Source organism: Chaetodon trifascialis, chromosome 14 (genome assembly GCF_039877785.1).
Source record: "Chaetodon trifascialis isolate fChaTrf1 chromosome 14, fChaTrf1.hap1, whole genome shotgun sequence".
In the NCBI taxonomy this organism is placed as follows: Eukaryota; Metazoa; Chordata; class Actinopteri; order Chaetodontiformes; family Chaetodontidae; genus Chaetodon; species Chaetodon trifascialis.
In genome coordinates this window covers 2,170,005-2,197,757 of record NC_092069.1, presented here as the reverse complement: position 1 = coordinate 2,197,757, position 27,753 = coordinate 2,170,005, and the positions used below count along the sequence as shown (strand labels likewise).

The 27,753-nt window shown below is 40.0% G+C and overlaps 2 protein-coding genes across 3 annotated transcripts in view; both read left to right on the top strand.

Moving 5' to 3' along the window:
* Nucleotides 1-27,753, top strand: part of alkbh1 (alkB homolog 1, histone H2A dioxygenase) — a 246,835-nt gene that overhangs the window by 163,866 nt on the left and 55,216 nt on the right. The window lies entirely within an intron of this gene.
* On the top strand, nucleotides 70-27,749 carry dglucy (D-glutamate cyclase). Of its 2 annotated transcripts, XM_070979080.1 has the most exons (16): nucleotides 70-303; nucleotides 1,685-1,767; nucleotides 3,363-3,461; nucleotides 4,739-4,892; nucleotides 5,432-5,518; nucleotides 6,217-6,370; nucleotides 15,300-15,450; nucleotides 15,542-15,664; nucleotides 15,748-15,981; nucleotides 17,671-17,788; nucleotides 17,990-18,132; nucleotides 19,018-19,117; nucleotides 19,218-19,366; nucleotides 20,422-20,541; nucleotides 21,439-21,599; nucleotides 26,638-27,749. In XM_070979080.1, the coding sequence occupies exons 2-16, from the start codon at nucleotides 1,692-1,694 to the stop codon at nucleotides 26,797-26,799; spliced, it is 2,031 nt and encodes a 676-aa protein (XP_070835181.1). In that variant the 5' UTR covers nucleotides 70-303; nucleotides 1,685-1,691; the 3' UTR covers nucleotides 26,800-27,749. The 2 variants fall into 2 exon arrangements, with proteins under 2 accessions (XP_070835181.1, XP_070835182.1); XM_070979081.1 differs by lacking the exons at nucleotides 17,671-17,788; nucleotides 17,990-18,132 and having other exon boundaries at nucleotides 161-303; nucleotides 26,638-27,525.

Below are 27,753 nucleotides of genomic sequence, written 5' to 3'. Positions count from 1 at the left end.
AAAACATTAAAAAAATATATTAGACTGTGGGGACAATGAGCATGAGAGGAAATGGATTTTCCGTTTTCTAAGAACGACTGGACTGGACAGACGGATCTAGGGAGATGCTACAGTATCTCCTCTTAATGGATAAAGATGGAAACTGAAACCAGAAGATGGCAGTAATGCAACATCGTGGATGCCAGCGGTCGTAAAACCTCAGAGAAGAAGAAGGATGAGGAAAAAGGGAAACTGCGCAGTAGCTTCGCTTGGATCAGTTAACTTAAATGTCGACATTGAAATGCAGGTTGATTTCTATACAAGGTATGCCTTTTTCGCTCACTAACATTACAACAAAGTATTTGAAATCGCGCATCTCGTAACATTATGCCACAGATGGTTTGGCCAGCTAAGATAACTCGGCCCTCTTTCTCGACAAATGTCGCCACTGTGTAGCTAATGTCAGAAGTCAGTTGAGGTCAGAAACGGACCACGAACACCTGACGTTACAAACCAGACTGATATTCGCTAGTTTTAGGCAAGGCAAGGCAAATTTATTTGTTTAACACAATTCATACACTAGGCAATTCAAAGTGCTTTACAGAAGCATGAAAATACATTAAAATCATACATTTCAAAGAAAGAAAGAAATCAGAAGAGAATAGAAAAACAAAAATAAAATACATTTAAAGGAAAATTAAAAACAGAAGCCAGTAAAAGACAATAATTTAGCATTTAGAATGATTAAGAACATTGAGCAGATATATTTACTTTAAGTAAAAGCTTTAGCAAATAATAATGTTTTCAACCCTGATTTAAATGAGCTGACACTTGGTGCAGACCTCAGGTGTGCAGGGAGAATGTTCCACAGGTGAGGAGCATAATAACTGAAAGCTGCTTCACTTTGTTTGGTTCTCATTCTGGGAACACACAATAGACCTGTCCCTGATGACCTGAGAGGTCTGGATACTTCATATGGAGTTAATAAATCTAGAATATATTTTGGTCCTAGACCATTTAATGCTTTGTAGACCAACAGTAAGATTTTAAAGTCTATTCTTTGACTCACAGGAAGCCAATGTAGTGATCTGAGGACCTAAAGAGGATCTGAGGATCTAAAGACTCCATTGCAATAGTACAACCTACTGAAAATGAATGCATGAACAAGTTTTCCCATGTCTTCTTTGGACAGACATCCCTTAATTCTGGTTATATTTTTCAGGTGGTAGTAGGCTGATTTGGTAATGAGCTTTAATGGTTTTATGGTTGTTAAAATTCAGGTCAGAATCAATAATAACACCAAGATTTCTGGCTTTATCTGCTTTATCTGTCAGTGACATGGAGTTAAGTTGAGCACTGATCTTTGACCTTTCATTTTTGGGGCCAAATACAATCACTTTTGTCTTATCTGCATTAAGTTGAACTGAAGAAAATTCTGGCACATCCACTCACTGATTTGATGAATACACTCACTCAGTGAAAGTAAGGGACTGTAGTCATGTGATGACACAGAAATATAAAGTTCTGTATCATCTGCATAAGTTTTAGCAACGTATTAACTTGGACTCCACGCAGACCACTCTCTCATTCTGTGTTTTATTATTTTTTTGTAACATCCTCAATTCAAAAAATATAGATTTGACTGGCATGAATGTGACATTTTAATTGAGAAACAAATTGTCTGTGTATGTGTGCTGATGTTTAGCTGAAGCATGGTGACTGCTGTCAGAGCTGCCAGATGTTCCCTCACATACTTCAGGGGCATCTGTAATTCAGCCACAGGCCCAGGTAAAACACAAACACACACATACATACATACATCTCCTATTCCCCTTTGTGTAGGATTGACTGCTGTTATCAGAGATAGTAAAGCAAGATTAATTTTCAAGGGTAAGGATAGTTGCCAGTAAAATTACTGGTTTAGAATCAGTTCAAGAAAAAGTAAAAAGTAGCTCATCCAGCAGGTACTTGGACTGAGTAATTAAGTGAAAGTAAGTGGAACATCATAGACTATTATTTCAGGTGATGATGATGTTTTATTAAAAGAAGTTTGTGCTGTTTGTTAACTGTACCATTTCATAGCATTTCCTAACTTTATCTTGTTTTCCCTTGTCTCTTTTCTCTTGCATGTTTGCTAGTTTCTCCTGCACTGTTTTAGAGAGCCTACAAAATGTTGATGTAAATTACTGAAAATTGTTGAAGAATTTCAATTTCAGAAAGTGGACTGATAACTATTTTATTAAGAGTGGCCCACCTCTTTCTGCACACATAATTAGCTGTAACTTAGAAGAACCATTTCTACAAGTATATCTGCTAACTTTCATGGTTTTCATACCTCCACTGCAGAAAGGCTCCAGTTGTAGTTGCCTGTAAGCAGTATTTGGCATTAATGTGAGGAGTTATTGGCACTCATTGTTGCCTGTCAGCCAGTCACCATGCAGACTGAAATGAGGTATAATAAATTAACAATGTGCTGGATTAGCTTCATGATTCAAAGAACCCTTTCATGATTCAGTTAGATTAGATAGACTGTTTTTGAACATGTTTGAAGCCTTCACCATGAAGTTATGTGGTTATTTCTGATCCGCTACTTTACACAACTTTCTACAATCAAAATCAACAAACTACAAGTTCTTCTATTGTGGTATCCTATGAGGTTTTTTCTTTTTATGACGTAAGTTTTTATTATGATTTTCTATGAGTTTTGATCATAGTTTGGTTATTTATTTTCTTGCTTTTTTATTCCCTTCATTTGACACATTTTACAAATACATGTGACAAATTTACTTGTCAATGACTTCTAGACATTGGAGAAGTCTGAGTTGGCAAGTAACATACATCTGAAAGCTTACTGTAGTTGAACAGTATTTTTCTATGTGAGATGCTGTCTCTATCATATTTTCAGTGTAATATGAATTCTGTCATTCAGTTAATACTTTGGTTACAAATTCACACATCTGAGTTTATTGCACCTAGAACTGTTTTCACAGACAGGAAAGTTGGAGAATGTTTGATGGTACTGTGCATGAAGTAGTTCTCCCTTTACCCCTTTCTGTTTTCCAAAGTTTGACCATATCCAAGCCTTCTTTACTTGATCATTAACCCAAGTTAAACAGATAAGAGTATACCAGGGTCTTTGATTGGAGGTGGAGTTTAGCCAAATGATCTCAAGACTTCTTCAGCCACTGCAGTCACCTGGACTGTAAAATCCGGCATGCCTACCACTGCGGTTTGCATTGACTGAACAGCTTGTTTCTACAGGTCTTCTGTGGTTCAGAGGCAGGAACCAAAGAGAGTTGGCAGCAGAAACCAGTTTATCCATAGAATAGTAAAAAGTACACCTACTTAGCTACCTACTTAGACAAGCATGTGTTCTGTTGCAGGGAATTTGGATCATTTAAATACTTTGAATCCTGCTGAGTTGAGGCTGTTGATCAGACAAGAAGATCCCAGAATAAGAACAACAACTGGATTAGCTAAAGGTAAGAACCATTGTATCACCTTATCTCCAGCTGAGCAAATTTCCCTGTTAGCAGATGTTGTAGCCAGTCAAATCAAGAGTTAACTTTCGTTTACTACAGTTTGTTGAGACTCTGTCATGTAAATTGGAATTTCAGTATAAAATCATCATCAATCTTTTAGCCCTAGTAAAACCTGTTTTTTTAAGTAAGAAGCAATTGTGACTCAGGAGCAAAATGTATTTGCTTCTATATTTCACATAATGTCTGCCCTCTCCATCGCTCTAGCAGTTGAGCCTTTTGGCCTCAATAAAGAAATGAATTTGATATCCATCCATCCATTTTCTATGCCGCTTATCCCTTTTGGGGTTGCGGGGGGGGCCGGAGCCTATCTCGGCTGTCAACAGGCGGGAGGCAGGGTACACCCTGGACCAGTCGCCAGCCGATCGCAGGGCACATACACACAACCATTCACACTCACACTCACACCTAGAGGCAATTTAGAGTCACCAATCAACCTAATGAGCATGTTTTTGGTCTGTGGGAGGAAGCTGGAGTGCCCGGAGAGAACCCACACATGCACGGGAAGAACATGCAAACTTCACACAGAAAGGCCTGACCCGGGAATCGAACCAGTGACCTTCTTGCTGTGAGGCACGCGCACTACCTGCTGTGCCACCGCGCAGCTGAATTGGAAATGTTTCCTCTAATTTATTATATACTAGATGCACTACCAGACACTTTAAGATTCATCAGTGTACTTTTGTTTCTGCTATGATTATAGAGGTTAGTATGTTCCGCTCTGACATTTGCTGTGGCAACTAGCACCCTTAGATCTATTATTCAATCAATGTGAAATCCTGTTCAAGCAACTATCCAGTGACAATGATACATCTGTTGCAGGCTGATGATATATGTATATATTTGCCATATGTGTCAATTTTGACTCAATGTACACAGTACTATTGAAATGTTCATCTGTTTACACTATTAAAGGCCCCCTTTTTTCCATGTTTGTTTTCCTCAACATACTGCATACTGCTTGAAGATGTGCAGAGAACCCTTCTTCATTCTGCTAAAGTATTTGTTGCCGCAAGAAATAAGGTTGTCATCTGAATGGGCACATGCATGTTCAGAAATTGAGAAAGATCTGCTTTCCTTATCCTTTCTTATCCTTTGAGGAGTAGAGCAGCATTTAAAGAAATGAGAAATTGCCTCTTGTATTGGAGAAAATTATGTTCTCTGTTTTGTTTCTATTATAACATACATAAAATGTGTGTATTTGTGTATCTGTTTGTCAGGTTACCAGCAGGCTAATGTTGTCATTCTGCCCAATCATCTGGCCAACGACTTTGAAGCATTCTGTAGAAACAACCCTGCCCCCTTGCCACTTCTTTATCGCAGTCAATCAGGAGAGACTTCCTGTGTGCCTCTTGCTGAACATGCTGACATAAGGTAGAACACACACAGGCACATACGCTACACTGAGCAGGTATCCCACAGATTTGTATTACTCTTTAACATTGTGTATTGATATTTTTCTTCTTGTTGCTCCAGCTTGTACATTAGTCATGCAGTGTTCAATAAAAATTGAAAAATCTGCCTCCTTTGACAGAGATCTAGTGAAGATAAGTAAATAACTGAGCAGAATCTCAATTGTCAAAGTCTACTTTAATTAGTTCATGAAGCCTTAAGGTGAATCTAGTTCTGCTCATTCCTCGTGATAAATGATTCACTTCTGTATAAACCAATGTCAGCAGATTTCACGTTTATGACTTTATGTCACTTGCATCTCTTGTTTACTCTGTTGCTAATGTTAGAGCTGATCTGTTAAACTTTTACCACAATGTCCTGAGCAACACCTTCACTCTAAACATGTATGGGATAGAGATTTACCAATAAAATGTAAGACATTGACAGAGTACTTTCTACACATCACTCATCATATTGCTCTATGCACATAACAGTGTATGTGCGTCTTTCTGTGTCTCCAGGACAGATATTTCTCAGTACTGTGTATATGAAGAGGGTTGCCTGGTGAAAACAGTCTCCAGTTTGCAGAGTTACAGCGCTCAGCCAAGGTATTTTAACAAAGACAGCGGCCTATTGACATGAAGATGGAATTATGAGGGGGACTTTAATCAGGATAACTGAATGGGAAAAGATCATATGTTTATAGCTTTCTGTTACATTTACACATGGATAAACTCAGATAACCCAGGTAGATAACTGACAGCAACATAATGATATAATAGTATCATGAATGGGTCTTGTTCTTCAAAATGAGTGTTTGGTTACACTGATTCAGTTAATAATTTAACACACCACCCAAGAGTTCATCAAAGAGGAGAATACATATGGAGCATACAGTATGTATGCACAATAAGTAGGGATAAGGGCTGGGCTGGGATTTGAGTTGGCCCGATACCTTATTTTTCCCAGGCTAAGGGGTTAATCTGGCTATCACGTTGGCCTGTAGTGAATGTGAAAAGAAATAAGTGTGCATAGTTGAAATTGGATTAAGGTAATTAATTGTGTTTAGGTCACCTATAGTGTTACCTTGTTTCAATTTTTAGGCCCATTTATATTTTATGCATCTGCAGCACAACACTTTCATTTGTAAACTATTAAGCATGCATTTCTTATGACTTTAAGTACATGATCCTGTCATGGTCAGACTCTGCATTACTGTTAAGTTAGCTGGTAGATTTTATTTTCCCAGAGGAACTTGATTTTGTGATCCTACCAGCCTCACTTCTCCTTTTATTGTGCTCCCTAGGATTGCATCAGAGCTGCAGGCTGCACATCATGGCCCTTGGTCAGACATGGTGTGTTTCTATCTGGGCTGCAGCTTTGGCTTTGAGGGCAGACTGAAGAATGCTGGAGTCCCTGTCAGGAACTTGGAGCAGGGCACAAATGTCAGCATGTACAGGGTATGATACAAATATCTATAAACATCCTGTATTTGTAACCTTTGTTTGATTACCATGGATTAGATGATCTCTTAGATTAGATTAGATTAGATTAAACTTTATTGTCATCATCAGATTGCACCACAGAGACAACAGAATGTAGTTTTGCATCTAACCAGAAGTGCAAATAGTCATAATATCCCCCCAAAAATATAAATACACGTAGTTAGTGCAAGTGGCATGAAGTATAAACAGTATGAGATAGATGCAGGTAGTGCAAGTAATATCTATGAAACCATAAAACTAGTGCTGTCAATCAATTAAAATATTTAATCGTGATTAATCTCGTAAGTGTCATAGTTAACTCGCGATTAATTGCAAATTAATCACACATTTTTATCTATTCTAAATGTCCCTTGAATTATCATTTTAATATTCTTATCAACTTGGAAAAGAGGATAGGCTTGTTTTGTGCAAATGTACATGTAGTGTTATATTACAGAAAAATAAATACTTGGTTACAAAAAAAGCCCCTTCAACAACCCTGTCTAAGGGATCTAAACAGGGTGATCCAAAATAAAGTTACGAAATGCACGTTATCGCTATTATCGATAAACTAGGACTCAACCTATAGTGCAGTTAAGCCATGGCTTAAACTTTCCTTTCTTAAGTTTCCTTTGAACATAATAGCATCCATATGCCTCTATCGAAAGCCATCCATTGTCGCCAGGTTTTGACAAGGAGGCGGTGGAGAATTCGCATTCGCCGTGTGTTTGGCCATCAAGTGGTATTTCAGACTGGATGTGCCATGGTAATAATTCAGTTCATACCGACAATACACACAGAAATCTTTGATCTTGTCAGTTGACCCATCTGGCAACTTTTTGAAACTAGGCTTTCCATTCAGAATCTTGTTCGCATCCATTTCGGCATTTCACGCGTGACATCCACACAAACCGGTAGCCTAGTTTTTAACTAGCAAGAAGGCAAGACCAAACATGTGCGTGGGGCGTGCCTATTGTTTTGTTTCCGGTTTATAACCGGATCCTGTAGTTTTTCTGACGTTACTAGCAGTGGCCACAGCTTATAAAAAGCTACAAGTTCACTAGGTCACAATACGGTATGTAAACAGGTGAAAAGAGTGGCAATGCAGTAAAAGTAAAAAGTATAAGTGAACAGATGAGGTATATAGAGTATATACAATATAAAATCTAAAGTGACATGTGCATTGTGCAGTATGACTTGGGCTAAGTTGTAATGTTGGTCTTGTTGTAGTCTCTTGGGGTGGAAGAGGGTGTGACATTGTCAGTGGGAGGGTGGTGAGGGGTTGGGGGGGCACGAGGTGTTAAGAGGTGTGTCAGTCTCAATCAATGGGAGAGTGGTGGGGGTTATAGGGGGGCCATGAAGTGGTAGAGGGGGTGTCAGTGTCAATGGGAGCGTGGTGGGGGTTGGGGGGGGGCTGCTGGGGGGCAGAGTTCATTAGGGTCACAGCTCTGGGGAAGAAGCTGTTCCTGTGCCTGTTGGTGCAGGTGCTGGTTCGATTCCTGCTGTGGGCGCCAGGGGGTGTGTCCTTCTCCATACCTTCGGTACCTGCTGCTCGAGGAAAAAAGGGGGCCTTTCTGTGTGGAGTTTGCATGTTGTCCCTGTGTTCACCTCCATAAAATGAAAACCCCCCACCTGACCAATGGTGAGGATGAAGAAAACTGGGTCCCCAGGCACCGGTCAGATGGCAGCACACCGCTCCTGGTCTGCCGCAGAGGAAGGACTTACCAGGATGGGTTAAAGGCAGAGGAAAAATTTCACCAGTGCATGGCGTGTGTGTGCATGTGCATGTAATGTGTGACGAATAAAGGGGATTGTCCCTCTGATTCTTCTTCTACCAGATGGTAGGGGGGCAAACAGTCCATGGTTGGGGTGGGAGCTGTCACTGCTGATACTGCATGCCCATCTGACACCAGTTGTGCTGGAGGTAGTTAGCTGGGGCCTCATTTATAAAACTTGCTTACGCACAAAACGGGGCTTGAAAGTTGCGTACGCACCTTCCTACGCAAAGGTTGTGATTTATAAAAATAAACTTGAGAATGTGAGAATGTGCACACCGGAACGCCAACTTTGATGCTTGCATACGAACATTATGGAGACAGGGGGAACTGGCGGTGCAGATGGTGAGGTGGTGAATTGAAGCCAGATTGATCTCATACATTTAATGTCATCACATATCAGACTTATAGACCCGCGTAATCATAAACACCCAAATCTGCAGTGTTAGAGATGTGTTCCTTTAGTGAGCCGTTAGGCCTACTACTGTATGCACAATGTTCATATATCATACTTCCATCTTCAAATGATACAGAGCGGTGGATGGCACTGATGGATTAGTATTAATTGTGACAAGGTGTGTAACAATCATTCAATTTGCTGAGTAAGCATATAAATAGTGCGGTGACACTCGTGTGTAATGCTGCACAATGGATGCGCTGGCACTGCTGGAAGATCACGCAAATGGTAGGATCAGGATGGAGAGAAGTTTTAGGGACCACAGAGATTTCCTGGCTCATGATGATGACTGGCTAATAAGCCGATTTAGATTCCCTAGAGCGGTGCTCTTGGATCTGTGTGCTGAACTGGGCCCAGTGTTAGATAGTCCCACCCGCCGGAACCACGCCATCCCGTACCAAGGATCATTTTGGTGTCCAGTGGCTCGGGTGCGCCCTTGTCCCCACCAGTAGCAGATGCGCTTCGACGGTGCCATGCCACTTTCTTCTTGGCCTCCACCTTCACATCCGACCGCTTCTTTTTAATTTCTGCCACAGAACGCTCTGTGGCACTGGACTATTCACTGCGTTAACGACGTGCTGTCACTCTTTTTTTTTTTTTTTTTTATTCGTGACGCCATTACTGTGACCACCAAACAAAATATCCTTTCTGGCCTCCACCTCACCCACAAGCACCTCTATTTCAGTCTCCGTAAAATTTCTTTTTCTTTTCTCTGCCATGATCAAACTAAAATGCCATTGATCAGCAGGCATATTTATATGCAAAGACATTCATGAGGTACTTTGCATTGACCATTCATGGTAAAATGTGGGTGTGTCGGGGGCAGGATGTGAGGTGAATCCACCTGCGCAATCTTCCAGGTGGAGTGTGATTTATGAAGGGAAAATTGCGTGCAGGTGTGAGTACGCACGGTTTTATAAATCCGAATATTTATTGGCATACGCCATTTTCAGCTTTTGAGCGTACGCAAACTTTTAGTGTGGATTCTATGCAATGTTTTCTAAATGAGGCCCCAGGGCACTGGTTATGTACTGGGCAGTTTTCATCACCCGTTGCAGGGCCTTCCACCCGGAGACTGTGCAGCTGCTGTTCCATACTGAGATGCAGTTGGTCATGATGCTCTCGATGGTGTAGCGGTAGAAGTTGACCAGGATCTGCCGAGCGAGGTTAACTTACCTCAGTCTCCTCAGGAAGTAGTGGTACTGTTGAGCTTTCCTTATCAAAGTGGAGGAGTTGAGGGTCCAGGAAAGGTCCTCAGAAAGAAAGAATCGGAGGGAGAATCCCCTTTATTTGTCACACAATTTTTTCATGCACACACACGACATGCAATTGGTGACCTGTTGGTCAGGTCCAGTTGCAGAGGGAGGTGCTGATGCAGAGGTCGCTAAGCTTGTTGGCCACCTTGGAGGGATGACTGTGTTGAATGCTAAGCTGTAGTCGATGAACAGCATCCTCGCGTAGGTATTGTTGTATAGGTGCGTCATGGTGGAGTGCAGTGCCATAGAGATGGCATCCTCTGTCAACCTGTTTGGTCGGAAGGCAAACTGATGGGGGTCCAGTGTGGGGGAAAACAACATTTGAGGTGGGCCAAGACCAGCCTCTAGAAGAACTTGGTGATGATGGGGGTGAATGCGATGGGGTGGGAGTCATTTAGGCCCACTGCAGCTGACTGCTTCTGTACCGGCACTGACTGCTTCGGTACTGCCACACACCAAGGTGAGAGTGGGTAAGAGTGCACCTCTTTATTCCTTGGGCAAATGATTATATATATCGTAATACTGTGAACGTGGCATGGTATAGACAACTAAAGTATGCTGTGAATTAACTTTGAGAGAAATTAACAACAGACAGTATGGTGCAGACTATGTAACACAACCAGAAATAATTTCATGTACTAGAGTTTTCTTCCTGAATTGTGTCCACCATGAAGATTAAACATTATCAACTGTTTGACACATCTGTCATCATACCACAACACAATAGTTGTAGAATAGTGTGGAAATTCCAAATTACACAGTAGGAAGTAAGAAATTGTACTGTATGCAGTTTCTTCATGGAGCATGATCTCTACATTATAGCTGCAATTTAATTGAGTATTTTGATTATTCATTAATGTGGCAATTATTTTCTTGATTAATTAATGTACTTAGCATAGGTCTTTAAAATGTGAGAAAAGGGTGAAAAATGCCAATCACAGTTTCCTAAAGCCCGAGGTGGCATCTTCAGGTGACTTAAGAAACAAAAATTGATTAAAATAATCAATGTGATGATTCATTCTCAGAGTTAGACAAGGGGAAGGACTGGGCACCTCGACAGCATTTATTTGGCAGAAAACCCAAAGTATATCTTAAAAGTACAAGAGTCAGTGTATCATGTGCCATGTCTATCAAGTACATTTACACATACGGAAGCAACAGAAACACATACCTACTTGGCATACAGCAGAGAGCGCTTTCTTGTAACAACAAAACCAGCTGAGTTTTGGGTTGCGGTATGAAATGTGGAGATAATGTTAGCAGTAGTAGCTTGCCCACATCCAAGATTCTACTCTTGTCACTTAATTGGCTTCAAATGATGTCCAATGTTCACACAATTTCTCTTGACTGTCCCTCAATATTAAATATACCAACATTGCTTCAGTGTGTGAGGCCACAATAGATGCCACTGGCCACATTAGCTGCAAAAACGTGCTAATAACAAATTCAACAGGCTAAAGAGCAAAATGAGCAGTCAAGCAACAAAAAACTGCAAAACTTGCAAGTTCTGAGTTTGAAGTTGGTATCGACTTAATTTATGAAAGACACTGAAGGATGACCACATGTTATTCTTTTGGCTTTTTACTGTGTCTGCAAACCTTGGGATTAGGATTGGGATAAAATAGCAATATCTGTGAACTGCTTGGAGTGTGAGGGACTGAGAGAGTTGCACACCTTGAAAAGAAGATCGACCTCTGCATCAGAGTTCTCAGTTAGAATGAGAAATTCATCGACTCTGTCGCAGCCAGTGTACAAGGTGCTGAAAACTTAGAGTACTTTTATGCACAGGATTACAACAACTATAGAGCATCCCATCGCGGATTTGTCTGACACGCTGCCTAGACACGCCGCTAGATTGTACCTAACTCCACTGATCAGCTGTTGATCAGCTTCTTCCTGGCACAACACTGGCACAAGTGTAATAGCATAATGGCAAAGGCAAATCTAGTAAGAAATCAAATTCAATTCAATCCAATTCAATTTTATTTATATAGCACCAAATCACAACAGAAGTTGTCTTAGGACACTTTCCATATATACCAGGTCAGGACCATACTCTTAATCTAAAGAGACCCAACAATTGACCCACAAACAAGCACTTGTCAACAGTGGTGAGGAAAAACTTCCTTTTAACAGACAAGAAACCTCGAGCAGAACCAGACTACGGGTGGGCAGCCATCTGCCTCGACTAGTTGGTTGTAAGGGTGGAGGGGTGGAGAGAGGGAGAGAGAGGGAGAGGTAGACCTTGACCCTACAGCATTTTTAAATCAGGTGTTCAGTGTTTTAAGTCATGCCCTGAAGATTGTAAATATATTTTTTCAAATAGGGATATTCCTGGATGCCTTCAAAACAACTGTAAAACCCTTAGAAAAAACCTCAACCTAGATGGTAATGCACTAACCAACTCTAGGCTGATTTTCAACCTTCCTTTAGTGCAAATTCACTCCTTTCTTAAAGAAAATTAAATCCTCGCCTAATAATATCCTAATAACTTTGGTGCATTAATGAGCTGTATTTCTTGTATAAGCACAATGTAAATTACATTTATTCGGCAAAATAATAGTTTCAACTTGTTTATATAATGTAAAAAAAAATGTAAAATTGTATGCAAATAGCATTGTGACAGTATCAGGGCAGAAATTTAAAAAAAAAACAAAAAAAACTGTATAATGAATTTGAGTCAAGAAACCATAAGTGATTCCCCATCACACGGTTTTTCCCAAAGAGAAATAGATAGCATATAAAAGTCTGACCATTTTGAAGTTTTTGGGTGAACCATCGCAATACACCAATGGGGTACCCACTGTTTATGTCATCTATTGTACCCCTACAAGATTTGGATGTGTGTTACTCATGTTGTGGTGACATAAATCTGTTTACAGTCTCATTGTGGGGACTCGCCTTATGGGACAAGTTCCCATAACGTTAATCATAAAATTTTAGCATGAAGACAAGTTAAGGTTAGGGTAAGTTTAGGTTTGAGATAAGATAAGGTAAGATAAGCTACGTCTTTATTAATGCCACACCGGGGAAAGGAGAGGTAGAAAACAACAAGTAGAATAAATAGACAATAAAAAAGATACAAAATAAAATCAACAATAGATAAAATGATACAAAATAGCATCAACTGTAGAAGACTATGTACGTTATATACAGAGTATAAAATAAAATATTGTCAAAAAATAACTGTACTCTCTCTCTCTCTCTGTCTCTCTCTCTCTCTATATATATATACACACACACACACATATATATGCATAGATACATATATTTTAAAGTAGAAGTTGCAAACATGTATATTAGCATATGATAACTAAGGTTTGAGATGTTGTGATGTGAACAACATCAATACAGTGCTACATGAAATGATTCTGGAGTTTTGTGACAGCTGTTGGAGTGACGGATATGCTGGAACGTTCCTTCACAGTGGATGCAGCAGTCTGTTACTCAAGGAGCTGCTTACGGCCACCACAGTTTCATGCAAGGAGTGAGAAGAGTTGTTGATTGATGTCAGTTTTGGCAAACACCTTTCTCTAACCTACCTCCTCAGTGGTGTCCAGAGGGCAGTTCAGGACAGAGCCAGCTCTCAAGACCTGTTTGTTCAGTCGTCTTTTTCTTTTCCTCTCAGATCTCCCACAGCTCCAGCAGACCACTGCGTAGAAGATTGCAGATGTCTCCACAGTGTTGTAAAATGTTCTCAACAGTGTCCTAAACACTCCGAAGGACCTCAGTCTTCTCAGCAGATGGAGTCGACTTTGGCCCTTCTTGTACAGGATATCAGTGTTGTTAATCCAGTCTAGTTTGTTGTTGGTGGCACAGCGGAAACACAGGTTCCCGCTGTGGGTGCTGGGGGCGTGTCCTCCACCATGCCTTCGGTGCCTGCTGCTCAAGGAAAAAGGGCCTTTCTGTGTGGAGTTTACATGTTCTCCCCGTGTTCACCTGGGATATCCTCCATAAGATCACCACCTGACCAATGGTGACAAAGAGTGCTGGGTCTCCGGGCGCCGCTGTTGGCTGGCAGCCCACCACTCCTGGTCTGCCGCGAAGGAAGGACGGACCAAGGATGGGTTAAACGCGGAGAAAATAATCTCATGAGAAGCATGGCGTATGCATGTAATTGTGCATGTGTGTGATGTGATAATAAAAGTACGTTTCTTCCTCTTTGTTCAGGTGAGCTCTCAGGTATTTGTACTAGCCCACGATCTTGATGTCTAAATCTTGAATGTTCACTGGTCATTCATCTTCTTTGTCTTGCTGGGGTTTATGTGCAGGTGATCCAGTTCACACCATTTGACAAAGTTGGTGATCACCTCCCTGTATTCCAGTTTGTTCCCTTGTGATACACATTCAATGATGACTGTATCATTGAAAAACTTCTGGAGGTGACAGCTGTCAGTGTGTTGTCTGAAGTCCAATATGTATAGGGTGAAGAGGAAAAGAGAGACCACTGTACTCTGTGGAGCCCCTGTGCTGCAAACTACCACATCAGAAACACAGCTGCGGAGCCTCACATACTGTGGTCTGTTGGTGAGGTAGTTGATGGTCCCCACAGTCAGGTGGAAGTCTACTGGGGGGATGTCAGGGGAGGTCTGTGATGTGGATTGGAGGGAGGTTAAGTGTGAAGAGGGTGTTGCTGATGTCAGACTTGCTGCAAGGGGGAGGGACGGCATGTGGAGAAGTAATATTGTCAGGTCTGGACTCTGGTGGGTGGGGTAAGTAACTGGGTTACACAGGTTATGCCATCTGTTGTCATTTCCATCCTTCCTCTTACTGCTCTCATTTGCTCTCCTGTCCACCCATCCAAAGTAACATGTGAGTCCAGGGTGAGTTCATTCAGCCAAGTCTCTGTGAAACACAACATGCTATACTCCTGGTACTCCCACAGTATTGTTAGCACTGTTAGCTGTTCCATCTTATTAGGAAGAGATCTCACATTCCCCATAATGAGACAATAATGGATGGTTTATACTGGCTTTTGTTCTCACAACACTTACAGCTCTGCATCCCTTCTCCTTCTCCTTATATTCCCGGGGATCTCTGGTCTTTCCACTAGGAGTATTGTCACTTTGCACGGTGCTAACAGCTGTTCCTGAGTGTAAACAGCAGAGCCGTGACTGAATGGATCACCTAATTTTGTTCTGAATAGTGCAGAAATTAGTAAAAAAGGATATCACTAGACTCACCAATTATACATACACATGTGCACACGATCAATTGAAACTAGTGATGAAGGAAAAACACAAAAAATACAGAAACACACCAAAACAAAGAAAAAGGTCTGAGCTGCTGTAACCAGCTGCCACTCCTGCGGCGTCATCTTTTATGAAAAAAAAAGAAAAAAAATGTGTATGTAATGTCACCAGAAGTGTTGGAAACACAACTGTTGGTTTATGTGTGTGCTGTATGTGTGTGTCCAGACTGCAGTTCCCTGCACTCCTTTAGGAGTCTTCAGCTGCCCTCTAGTGGTCACTATGCGTCCTGTTCCAGCTGGTTTGTTAAATGCAGCAGTGGAGGTTACTCATTTAAACCCACTAGCACACGGAGCTCCTGTACATATAGGAGACCCAGGTACGCACACACACAGACACACATTAATGCTACAAACAGGATCGTAACCATAATTTACCAGTACATAATTTGGCATAATTTGTGTATGTAGCTCTCCTAGGCATTCATGACCTGTCCAAAACAGACTATGGCGACCCAGTAGATCTGCAGCCTGGTGATGTCACAGTGTTCTGGGCCTGTGGAGTGACTGCTATAGAGGCAATACTGAACAGCAGTGAGCGATACACTAATTTTGTGTTCTCTATGACCTTCATGCAGTGATCATGCATTCAGTCTTAATGTTCTTTTTCTTTCCAGAGCCTACTTTGGCATTCAGTCACTCACCAGGTTGTATGTTCCTGACTGACATCCCAGACTCCTCCTCCTCTTCTCCCATACCTCTGCCCTCTGACAGATCCATCATGGATCCCAGTATGGAACTGATCCCCCTCTGCTTTCTGGTATCCCACGATCCCTTATTGTACAGTTTGGCATCTCAGAGGGCTGTGGCAAAAATCAGACACCTGGAGAGGATTATTGGAGAGGACCCAGGTAAACATGTGCAGACTCATTTTTCAAGTAGTGCTTGAGCTTCATCTGATTGAAATTTTATTACAGCAGCAAAACGCTCAGCTGCTATCAGTGTTTTTTGTTTTTGTTTTTTTCCTTTCATTGTAACCAGGCTAATTACCATAACATTTGTACATATATTCATGGTCCCCAGAGGATGAAGCCCACTGACTTTGGTGACTTTTCAAGTGCCATTGTCAGGTTGACATTTGTGTTTTGACAATATTGGACATCTTATCATGGAATTTGGTCCAGATATTCCTGTTTCATGATGAATTGTAATAACTTTTGTGATCCTCTGACTTTTCATTTAGCATCAAGTCATCATGTCATACTTCACATTTTTTCAAGATTTTGGTTTATGATCTGACCAGTAACCGAATCTTCACCATTTGTGTGGATGTGTTTAGTCTTGTAGCACCAAGCTTGCCCTAATAAAAGGTAAAAGGTGTCTTAGGGTTTATGAGCTGTACTAAATGTAGAACTGTAACGAAATTCCAAGTTGACTGCTCTGCATTTAGGTTTTCAGAGACAAGACTTGGGTTTTAGAAAGTTTCCATCCAGCCATGCTGCTTTCCTGTGTCATTCTATCATCATCATTCTGATGATCTGATAAACGTTTAGGGGTTAGCCCTAATAAAATGCAAATGTATGTGTAAAAGCTGGGTAATAGGGACAAAAAACAGGGAGTGTATGAAATCTGACTGGATGAAGGAGCAGCAGTGTGAAAGAGAAGTCAGATATGAAGTGTTTAATGGATTATCTGGCAGTGTTCCTAAAATACACCAGGAAGTAGCTAACAATCCACCTTGTGTCAGTATTCATGCCACAATTGTGGCAATAACAATGTCAGTGTCAACGATAACTTCATTTAGATTGATCCAACTCTGCCTCACTTGTCACCTAGAAAATCTAGAAAAACCTAGAAAATCTAGATCTAATATGTGAAATATAACAGTGAAATTATTTAAGTTTGATGCTATCCAGGTATAGAGGACATTCTTATGTTACTAGCAGAAATGGTCATAGTCACTTTTGGAAAGCTACTATTCAGTACAGTTCAGTTTTATTTATACTGCACCAAAATCACAACAAAAGCTATCTAATGACATTTTCCATATAGAGCAGGTCAAGACCATCCACTTCATTGTATCGAGCAGAACCAGGCTCTGGGTGGGCGGCCATTTACCTCAACCAGCTGGCTCAAGAAACTGATATGCACAGCAATGACAATGATAACAACAACAATTATAACTACAGAAATGTGAATGAAAATAAAATAGTATATGATAGTATATGTATATGGTATGTGTATTCTAGTATATGTTAATATAGTATGTGCACATAATAACGTGCATGAATGTGATTAATAATCGCAACAGTTGTTGTGATAGTAGGGCCTCAGCAAATAGGACTGGACTGGTCCAAGGCAAATCTGAGCTAGCCCTAACTCTAAGCTTTATCAGAAAGCAAAGTTTTCAGCCTACACGTAAACATAGAGAGGGTGTCTGCCCCCAGAAGATGACTAGAAGGTTGTTCCACAAGAGAGGAGCTTGGTAGCATTTCTACTTTTGGAGACATTTAGAACCAGCTCTATGTGCTCTACTTCATGTAGATGTCAGTTCCAGGTTGACTGGAGATTGATGTGTGTTTGTCACTTTCGGTCACCAGGTAAACGAGGGATTCAAGCTTTATTTGTTCAGGATGAACTTCTGAGCTCTTGTCTGGCACTCTCCCATGCATTCTCTGTTGCCATAACAACCGGCTTCCCCGCAAACTATGAGCACAGGTACATACACATATGTACACACTTGACATATAGATACATTTACACACTGTCATGTAGTGCTTCTCATGCTCATCTTATAAGTATTTTTAAATGTTTAAACAGCCCTAACCTTTACATTAGCTGAAACAGGAAGCAGTGTCACACATAGTTTTGAGTTTGGATGGGTCCCATGAAACTCCAAGTAATTGATTTTCCCTTTAGCCCTCCAGATGAGACTGATGGCCCACCTGGAGCCATCGCTATGGCAACCATGCTGCTATCGCTAGGGAAGCAGGTGACCATGGTGACAGACAGTAGAGCCCTGGACATGAACCGGGCCATCATTGATGAAGCTGTGAGGGCAGGTGGGAAAATGTTTAAATTCAAATCAGTGAGAGCTAAAAAGACCCTCAGGACCCCAATCACTTTCTGGGCATTTTTTCTTATTCCACATTTTTATGCACTGTGGGCTCATTTTTGTTGCAATATGCGTTTAAGTCCTGAACCTCTGTGGAAATAGCACAATCATGGTTAAAACTAGCGAGAACTCAAAGATTTCTTAATTACAACTAAACTTAAACTTAATTATACTTAAGTTAATTACTTAATCATAACTAAATTGTGTTTCTTGGACTATTTTACCAAAAATGATTTATATAGTCCTCTTCCAAGAGCCAGCATTACAAAAGAAATGGGGCTCTGCATGCTATACATAATGAAATATTTACATTTTTACAGCCTTTACAAGTCATCTCTCATCACTGCCTGTGGTTCAGTTGACTTTGCTGAAATTTTGTAACATTGACTGTAGGTCTCGATGGACTCATTCAAGGCTTCCAGTTGCACTGGAGAGCGCAAAATTAATGTTTTTAAAGGATCTGTGAGTTAGTGGAAGCAGTTTATTTTTAGTTTATTTTTGAAGTGATTTTGATGAAATATTATTTTAAAGTTTGATCTGTTTATTTTTCTTTCTTTTCTTTCTTAGCACATGATTTGTTCAGTGACCTTCAGAAATGTGAAAATTGAATGAAAATTTATCTTTTTACAGTTTCATGATAGTTTTATGAAAAATGGTATATCTTTCATGATTTCTTTTTCTTTTTTTCCCCTTTATCTGCTTATCAAGAATTTCATGATCATAATCACTATCCTTAATCATTGCTCAAAATTAAATCTGTGTTTAATTTGTAAAGAGAAAGCTTCTTCTTGGTTTAATAACTAATTCTAACTAACTCTAATTCCACTTTCAGGTGTGCTGAAAAGTGCAATCCCATTGGTCACCTTTGAAGACAGGGGCCCAGACTCTGCACTTCATTTCTTATGTCACCATGGAGACCCCAGCAAACCCAGGTTAACTGACCTGTCACATATACACATATATACTATACACATATGCAAGGAAATGTGCAAGGTAGCAAGCAAGAAATATTACAATATGTTGTAATACTAGGTACGACCACCTTGTGGCGATAGAGCGCAGTGGACGTGCTGAAGATGGAAATTACTACAACATGAGAGGAGTAAACGTGAAATATCTGGTGGATCCTATTGATAACTTGTTTATTGCTGCCAAGGGTGTACCAGGAATTACTACTACAGGTAGGTGACACTTATTACATCTTGTTGTCTTCACATTGCTTTCTTTATATTATGTCATTATTGCCATACTTTAGGGATTTAAATTGTAAGCAATAATCGATCAGCCATGTTAATAATTTATATACTCTGCCAAAGAAAAACAGACTGCATCTTATATTCTGCATATGATACTTGCATTTCTATTGTCACATTATAATATTATCAAATAATGCTGTAGCTCATAAAATTACTTCTCCTGCTTCACATGTCTACGTTAAAGATAAGTTAAGATTCAACTTAAGTGCTGTCTGATAAATATTCTCAAGTGATTAGTTGATGGGCTACTCCGGCTTCCTCCCACAGACCAAAAACATGCTCATTAGGTTAATTGGTGACTCTAAAATTGCCCCTAGGTGTGAGTGTGAGTGTGAATGGTTGTTTGTCTTCTGTGTTGCCCTGTGATCAACTGGCAACAGGTCCAGGGTGTACCCTGCCTCTCGCCCATTGACAGTTGGGATAGGCTCCAGCCCCCCTGCAACCCCGAAAGGGATAGTCAGTATAGAAAATGGATGGATGATTAGTTGATTTAGAAGAAGGAATCCTGTTGATGTGCAGAAAAATGAGTGAGTTTACCAGACTGCGAATAGCCCACTCCTCACCTCTGTTTGAGGCTTGCAGCTGCTAGCTATGCTGCTAGCATACCATACCTGAATCTTTAGTTGCATTGTGGTTAATATAAGTGCCATGTTTGGGACAATGCACCATTCCCTTTGCCTTTCTCCAGCTGAAAAATCCTGGACTGCTCACTTGTTTAGTGGTTAATTATATACTTGATGTATTCATGATAGATTTGGGATCTCCTTAACCATGGATATGCTTGCCATTTGATACTGTTAGTAGTTTGTGCACACAAATTGAATACTCCTAATATCTGGACAGAAACTTTGTTGGCCTTGTCTCGGTGCGCCTGCTGCACTTGGTAGGAAATTATGGTTTTAAGTACATTAGTCTCATTTTGAATGTGTTTTATGATAATTGGAATGAATAGAAACATATTCGTCTCTATGTTTCTGTAGGAATCGGTGATGGTGGTAATGAGTTGGGGATGGGTAAACTGAAGGAAAAGGTGAAGGCCCAAATGCCCAATGGGAGTCTCATAGCCTGTGATGTCCCTGCTGATTATGCCATCACTGCTGGTATGGGTTTACAAACATCATACTAACTGTCCAAAATAAACACTGAAGAGTACATTGTTGCTGTTGCTATGGGTCAGCACAGAAGTGCTTTAAGCACACATGTAATGATTGTAACATCATTTTACAGACTGCAGGTGTGGATACATACCAAATGCACTTCTGAAATTCTATTCTATTATTTTACAAAGTGTTCCTGAGCCCATGTAGCAATATCCTTCATACAATCGTGTTCATAAAGTGGTGAACCTCGCTCCATCCTTGCTTGTGAAGGTCTGAGCCTTTCATACAGCAACTCAATGATCACACAACAGCTGTTTTTGAGAGCATTCCACAAACATTGTTGCTGCTGCAACTTTTTGAACATTTCGCTGGCATTAAATTCAGAATAAGCATATATTTACAAAAATCTGTTAAGTTGATGAGGTAAAATATTATTCAATAAATATATGGTCTCTGTACTTTGTCAAAAAGGATTAGCAAATTAGCACTTTCTGCTTTATTTATGTTTGGCACAGGATCTGTACTTTTTTAGAATATGGGTTGTCGTAGCATTGTCAAAGTGTTACCATTCCGTTACTGACCACAAAACAATGGCAATATCCTGACATCTAATGCCATTTTCCCTGCAAAATTTCAGCTATCTTCCTTAAAAAGGTAGATAAAAGATTAATGAGGTAAGCAGCTACTATTTTTGGCCATTGATCATTGTAAAGGGAGGATTTTCTTTTGACATGTTACAGTTATCAGTACGTTTCCTTCTTTTTATTACATTTATTTGAAAAATAAATACTAGTTTGGGTGGCCTATGCAAACCTTGGGGTTTTCCTTGTCAGGATGTACAAGTGCCTCCAGTTTGTCTGCCTTCTTGCACTCTCACCCCATCACTCCCTCATGCAGGGGTGTCTAACTGGGGAGGATATGCTGTGGCATGTGGGCTCTACCTGCTCCACACCTGCCCTACACACCAAAGATATCTAAAGAAAGGACTGGGACTGGAATGCACAACCCCCCAAGAACAACTCCAGGACTGGACTGCTAACCTGCCATCTGTGGATAAGGTGACAGATGCGCACACACACACACACACACACACACACACACACACACACACACACACACACACACCCTGAATATTCTCTTTGGTAATTCCCTCTGTTTTTTCACATCCTGTCAATAATCAGTCACCTTATAACATAACTAATCATCAACTTTGTATTTAACTGTAAAAATGAGTAACTAAATTCTTCCATGTCAATTTAATTTGCTCTGAAGTAGTAAACTACAGCCAGCATTTGCATTCATAAGGATGCTGTCATTCATGCATTTCTCTCTGTGTGTTCTCAGTTTGAGACTGCATCATTGAGATAAGAGTATTTCCATTGCGTACCAATGCACATGATATGCCTCATCCACACAGATTTGCAAGGCACCACAACAGAAAACAGATTAAGAATACAGTGCATGTACTTTCAAATTATACAACAAAAAATAACAAATAAGAGTTATATACTGCGATCGGCTGGCGACCGGTCCAGGGTGTACCCCGCCTCTCGCCCGTTGACAGCCGAGATAGGCTCCGGCCTCCCCGTGACCCCAAAAGGGATAAGCGGCATAGAAAATGAATGGATGGATGGAGTTATATAATCAGATTGCCAATCCTAAACAAAATTTGTATGCATCATATATACATAGTTGTTGCATATAAAAAAACAGGACAAGGACTAAATAAAAATATATAGCGGCATTTCCTGGTTCAAGCCCTTATGAGGTCAACAGAAAAAGCAGCTCAGTGAACCAAAATTAAAGCCCTGAGGAGCAACGAGTGGGTTTCAGGCTTTTCAGGCTTCTCACAGGTGAGCAAAGTCACTTCAGCTCGTTTCATTCTGTTAAAACATGGAGGGAGATCAATCACACTTGCTTCATCATCACAAAGACTGCAGTATTATAACACATGCAGTTCCATGATTTATCCCTCCTTCATCAGATTTGAATGAATCTCAGTGTGCATGTTCAGGAGATGGTGTGGAATGTCCTCCCATGAGTTTTATCAGGTTTGCTCAACAGCATCTGGAGTTACGAGTAAATATGTGATAGGCTCCACCCACTCGCACCAATCAATGCGGCACTTTTTGATTTTGGTTAATACTCACTGTTAGGATGGCGAGTGGGAAGGGAAGGAAGGCACAGGCTGATGCAGGCTGTATTTCCCCCACATGATCATTTATTGTGCCGAAACCCAGACTATTTACAAGTGATTTGGACAAATGTTACAAAAAGGCAAAAAAAAAAAGAAAAAGACAAAGAAAATCCTTTCAAAAAAAAAAAAAAAAATTAGAAGAGAAAATTAATAAATTAAATAGTAGCTAAAGTCATCTAAATAAACTTTGAAAAACAAAACTGACTCCAAACCACAGAATAGGCTAAGCCCTTGTAGGGCCCTATGCTCTAGGCAAGCGGTCCTGCTCCTATCCTCTGGGTGGAGGACAGCAGAGTCAACCCGCACATAGATATACATAGAAAGGCTAGATAGCTTACAGACGCTGTGAGCCAATGAGGGCTGACGTCGCTACGCGGTGGCCATCTTACCTAGGGGCTGCTGGCTCACTGATAACATTAATGCCTATGGAGCATGTACTATTTAATTAACCATAACTTGCTCAATTTTCAACCGATTTTTAAACGGTTGGATTTGTTATAAACGCCAGAGATGTAGTTATGTTATTGCATATTTACGGATAATTATAACCATGGACTTTCATGTTAAATTAAAAAAGTAGATAGTAGACCATTACCTGCCATAGCTGCACACATATACAGTGAAATTAAATCGTCAGTGTTTATGTTAAACATTTAATAGTTTGTTATTTTATATTTCTAATTAATACATATATTAAATATAAAGGGGTAAGTTGACCCACATGATATTTCAAACTTAACCTGAATAATGTATGTACATTATATGAATTGTGATTCATATTGGCAATTTACCCCAAGGCTTTTGGTTCATCTTGCCCCATGACCATCGTTTTGATAAAACCTAATTAATTTAATGATTCAGAATAATCTTTTGCTAAATGATTCACATAGTTCTATACATTGAATATCACTAACATGCATAATGTATAAGTTTAGAGCTGGGTCCATTTGCTTTAGCATAAAAAATAATTATACCACAGAAGTCAAAGAATTCCACAGCCAGTTGGAAATGATGTTTGTCTTCTTATTTTAGGGTCTCGTGACAACTCATGTGTATAGTTTTAAAGATCAAGGGGATGGTTTGTTCATCTTACCTGTTCTACCCTACATATAGTTTATTATACATTTTTAAATAAACACATTCAGTAACATGACATCAAGGTTTCTTTTATTAACAGGTGCGCACAATTACAGAACAATTCAAGATTCACTCCAAACCAACAGTAACACTAAACCATGCAACATTCACTCCAAATAAACAGTCACTCTAAACCATGCAACATTCACTCCAAACCAACATGCACCCAAAGTTCCCATTGCCTCCTCTTCTCTGCGTTTTGGGGAAACCTTAAAAACATGAGAAGATACCAAGATATATGAATTATTGACAACATTTTTCACCCTTCTTACCTTTAACATTAATGGTAAGGACAAAAATGCTGAGCTAAATTATGATATTGTTGGGGTAATTCATGTAGCCTATGCTGAATGCCATTATGAAAACCTAAATAACAGTAACATGTTAAAAGAAATGTGAAAAAGAAATATTCAATGATTATTATGTAAACAAACGGTAGAAACATTTCTAAAACGTCAGGGTCAAAATAACTTGTATTATACAAGTACAAATCCACTAAGTTAGCAACAATTATCCTAAATATGTCCCTCAAGTCATTTCTTACGAGTGAAAAGTGATTCCACGGGCTCTTGGTTTGAAGGAACGTTCGTTTGAGCATCCATATGCTGCACAAAAGTGCGGCATCTTGTACTGTAGGGGGGTATTTCTGCAAACACAAAGCCAGCCAGTTACTGTATCACAATAAATCTAAATCGAGAATATATTTCACTAATGAAACAGCTTGGAAATCATGTTAAAGCGAAGGAGTAATTATGCCTTTCCCACCTGTATAGAATTAAGTCCAGGTTACTTTGTAATAGTCCAAGTGGCTCACATGTCTCATTCACAACCTCTTGTTTCTTTGCTAGCTAATACCCAACTGCATCCACACAAATTGTCATTTAGACAAAATATGTTGTTGTCATACAATTATTATTGGTCTCACGGAAACCTATATAATAATTGAAACTCCCAGATTGCAGCCTTGGAAATGGCTGTAACAAACACACAACTATGCAGCGATTTTCGAAAAGAAAAACTGCAATTTCAACAGGTCTGCACGGCCTGAATCATAGCCACGTTAATAAGGTTTTTAGTAAACCAAACCGTTTGTAAATCCGTCAAGAATTCAGCAAGTTAAGGGTATTTTTGTTTGAGTAAGTCGCTCACCTTCCATCGACTACGAGAGAGCGCTCCGGAAAAGTCCCCCCAGGTAAGATGGCCGACCGGTGACGACGCCGGCGAAAGTCCCATCAGCCATCTAGCCTTTCTATGTATATCTATGAACCCGCACCCCTGGGTGCTGGCCACCTTTATTCTCTAAGCTCCTCCTACAGAGACAAAAGAATAATTAATTTTCAATTTGCACACAATTAAACCCTAAGCTCCATTTCATGTGGCCATACAAACTTTATCAAAACATGTAACAGAACATGATAAATTACAATAGCCCTACAACTGTTAGATGCTTAAAAAAAAGTAGATATGCAAGTTAATTAATTTGGACCCCCCTCCTCTCAACCACACTTGGCACAGTCCACTGCCACCCCTCTCCATAAATGAGGATGGCCTCCTCCGCCTCAGTTTCCCTGGCGGGGACTGAGCCGGTACTACTAGGCGTAAGAGAGGACAAACAAAGGGGTAAGCGTTACCATGCAAAAAAACCTCATTAAACATGGTAAACTGTAACATGTCTCCGTGTCCTTATTTAATGTTTTAAATGGCCTATAAAATGTGTCAGCGGTTACATGCTGTGTCCTCCATGCCGGCGAGAACAACGCAAACGGTAAGACACAACAGTCCGTCCATGTACTGCTTGCCGGCATTACTATAGGGAACCGGGCATCCCTGTGACACTCACCATCAATACATACAAACCAAAATTGGTGAAATTATTTCCACCAGGTACGTGTGGCACCCCCGATAGGTGAGGCTCAAAATGTATTAGTACGCTTATTTCCAATCATGGCCTGAAGAAATTTCGATAACTGGACAAATCATTAACGAATTATGACCATTTTCCTGCGAAGCTGCGCCTCTAGCAAAGTTTTTTGGTTGCTGGTGGGCATTTTCTCTTGCTCATTTATAGTGGAAGTGTGTCAGTCCTGCGATGTACTATTCTGTTATGCTGTCATTTTCAGGCTTTTTGAAAAATAAACAGTATTTTTTGATAAAATTACTATGTTTCTCCCAAAGTGATGATGAGCCCACAGAAAATTATCACCTGACTCTACTGTTCCTTTCAGCTCTACAGAGTATTTTAGCCTTTTTTACCTAATTGTTTCAGTTTTCTGGCCAGCAAACTCTGTTTTCAAAAACAGCAGGCAGCTGAGCCAAAGCTCAGATTATCCCACTGTACCCAGTACCAGCCATCAGACAGACAAAGTTTGAGAGGCTGGTCAACATAGTGGAGCATCAGCCAGAGACAGATATTTTCCTCAGAAACTGGTGGAGGTAAAAACAGCACTAAAAGGAGAGTAGTAAGTACTGAACATTTGGCAAGTGGTGGCGAGAGAGACAGCTCCAAATGAAGAATAGTGTATTTTTGTCTAGATGTGTAAACACAAAACTGTTAGTCAACACATTCTAACACATTCACCAGAAAGACTTTATAAAGTGATATGAAGATGTGTTTTCAACTTGTTCCTGCTGCCCCCAAGTGGCTGAAAAAATTAAGGAATGCAGTTTAAAGATATATAAAAGCTTCCTTTGATGTCACTCATGGAATAAAACCAAAAAATGCATATAGTGCCATTTACACACTTCCTGACTCTCTCATCCAGGAGGAGTATATCCTTTCCACTCTGATGAGTTTTGGGATAAGAAGCGGAAAAACTCGTCACCTGGCCATGGAGGTGGATGGTTTAACCTTTCACCCCACACATTCTGACATCATCACCAGGCTACTGGAGGTCACACTGTACTCCACTGCTCCAAACCCTTGATTAACTCATCTTGTCCATTGTCGGCAGTTTCACTGCTCAGGCACAGTTCACACAAAGTTTAGTTCTAGATGACTCTGGAAACACACTCATTTTTACAGCATTCTTCTCCACTTTATATTTTGTGGGGGGAGGGTTTTAAAAAATACTGCTTTTTACTGCTTCTAAGTAGTAAGTAGACGTTGTTATTTTGGTGATATGATTTTATGAGGTCTATGACGTTCTCCACAATGTCTTGATATTATCACTTATTTACAACATAAACCTCATAAATATGATTTTAATTTATTGATTTAAATTCAAGAGGTATGTGTTCCTGAGTTTAGAAGTCTAAATGATTTGAAATTAGAAATCCTGAACAATTCGTTTTGCAGTGCGTCAGTTCTTAAAAGCACACGTCACCCCCAAAAGAAGGAACTGGAATATCTACCAGAACTGGAATATCTACCATACACAATATGATGGATACTAGCAAAAAATTAAGAACAAAAACACAAACAAGAAGATTACAGTGATGATATCAATTTTTTTAGAAATGGATGTTTGTCAGCTTACAAAACAATTTGCTTTTTAACCATGTTCTTCTTTACAAGTGACTAAGTTTATGTAGTCAGACTATTTAGTAATTGTTGAATGCTGTAGAATATTGCATGAATTGACACTTAATTTTAATTGTATTGCCTGGAAAAATGTACAGATACAGATATAATAAATCATGCCACTAATCCGAAGTCTTTTTTGTGTGTTATTTCGTTATTTTGAGCTGGATTCTAACACTGCCTTTATTGGTGACTGATGAATGTTTTTCCTTGTTAAACCAAAATGCCACAAATACCTTTGCTTGTCTGATATATGCAGGTGAACTAACCTCCCCAGCAAGACAATGATCTAAAGTGTATTTGTCAACTATCACCATGGCATGTATAAAATTCATTAAAACCATGTCTGACTCCAAAT

Coding starts and splice junctions, on each gene's coding strand:
- dglucy (XM_070979080.1), top strand. CDS start 1,692: ATGGTGACTGCTGTCAGAGCTGCCAGATGTTCCCTCACATACTTCAGG. Junction 15,665..15,747: donor AGAGGCAATACTGAACAGCA/GTGAGCGATACA, acceptor TTTTCTTTCCAG/AGCCTACTTTGGCATTCAGT. Junction 18,133..19,017: donor TGATGAAGCTGTGAGGGCAG/GTGGGAAAATGT, acceptor TTCCACTTTCAG/GTGTGCTGAAAAGTGCAATC.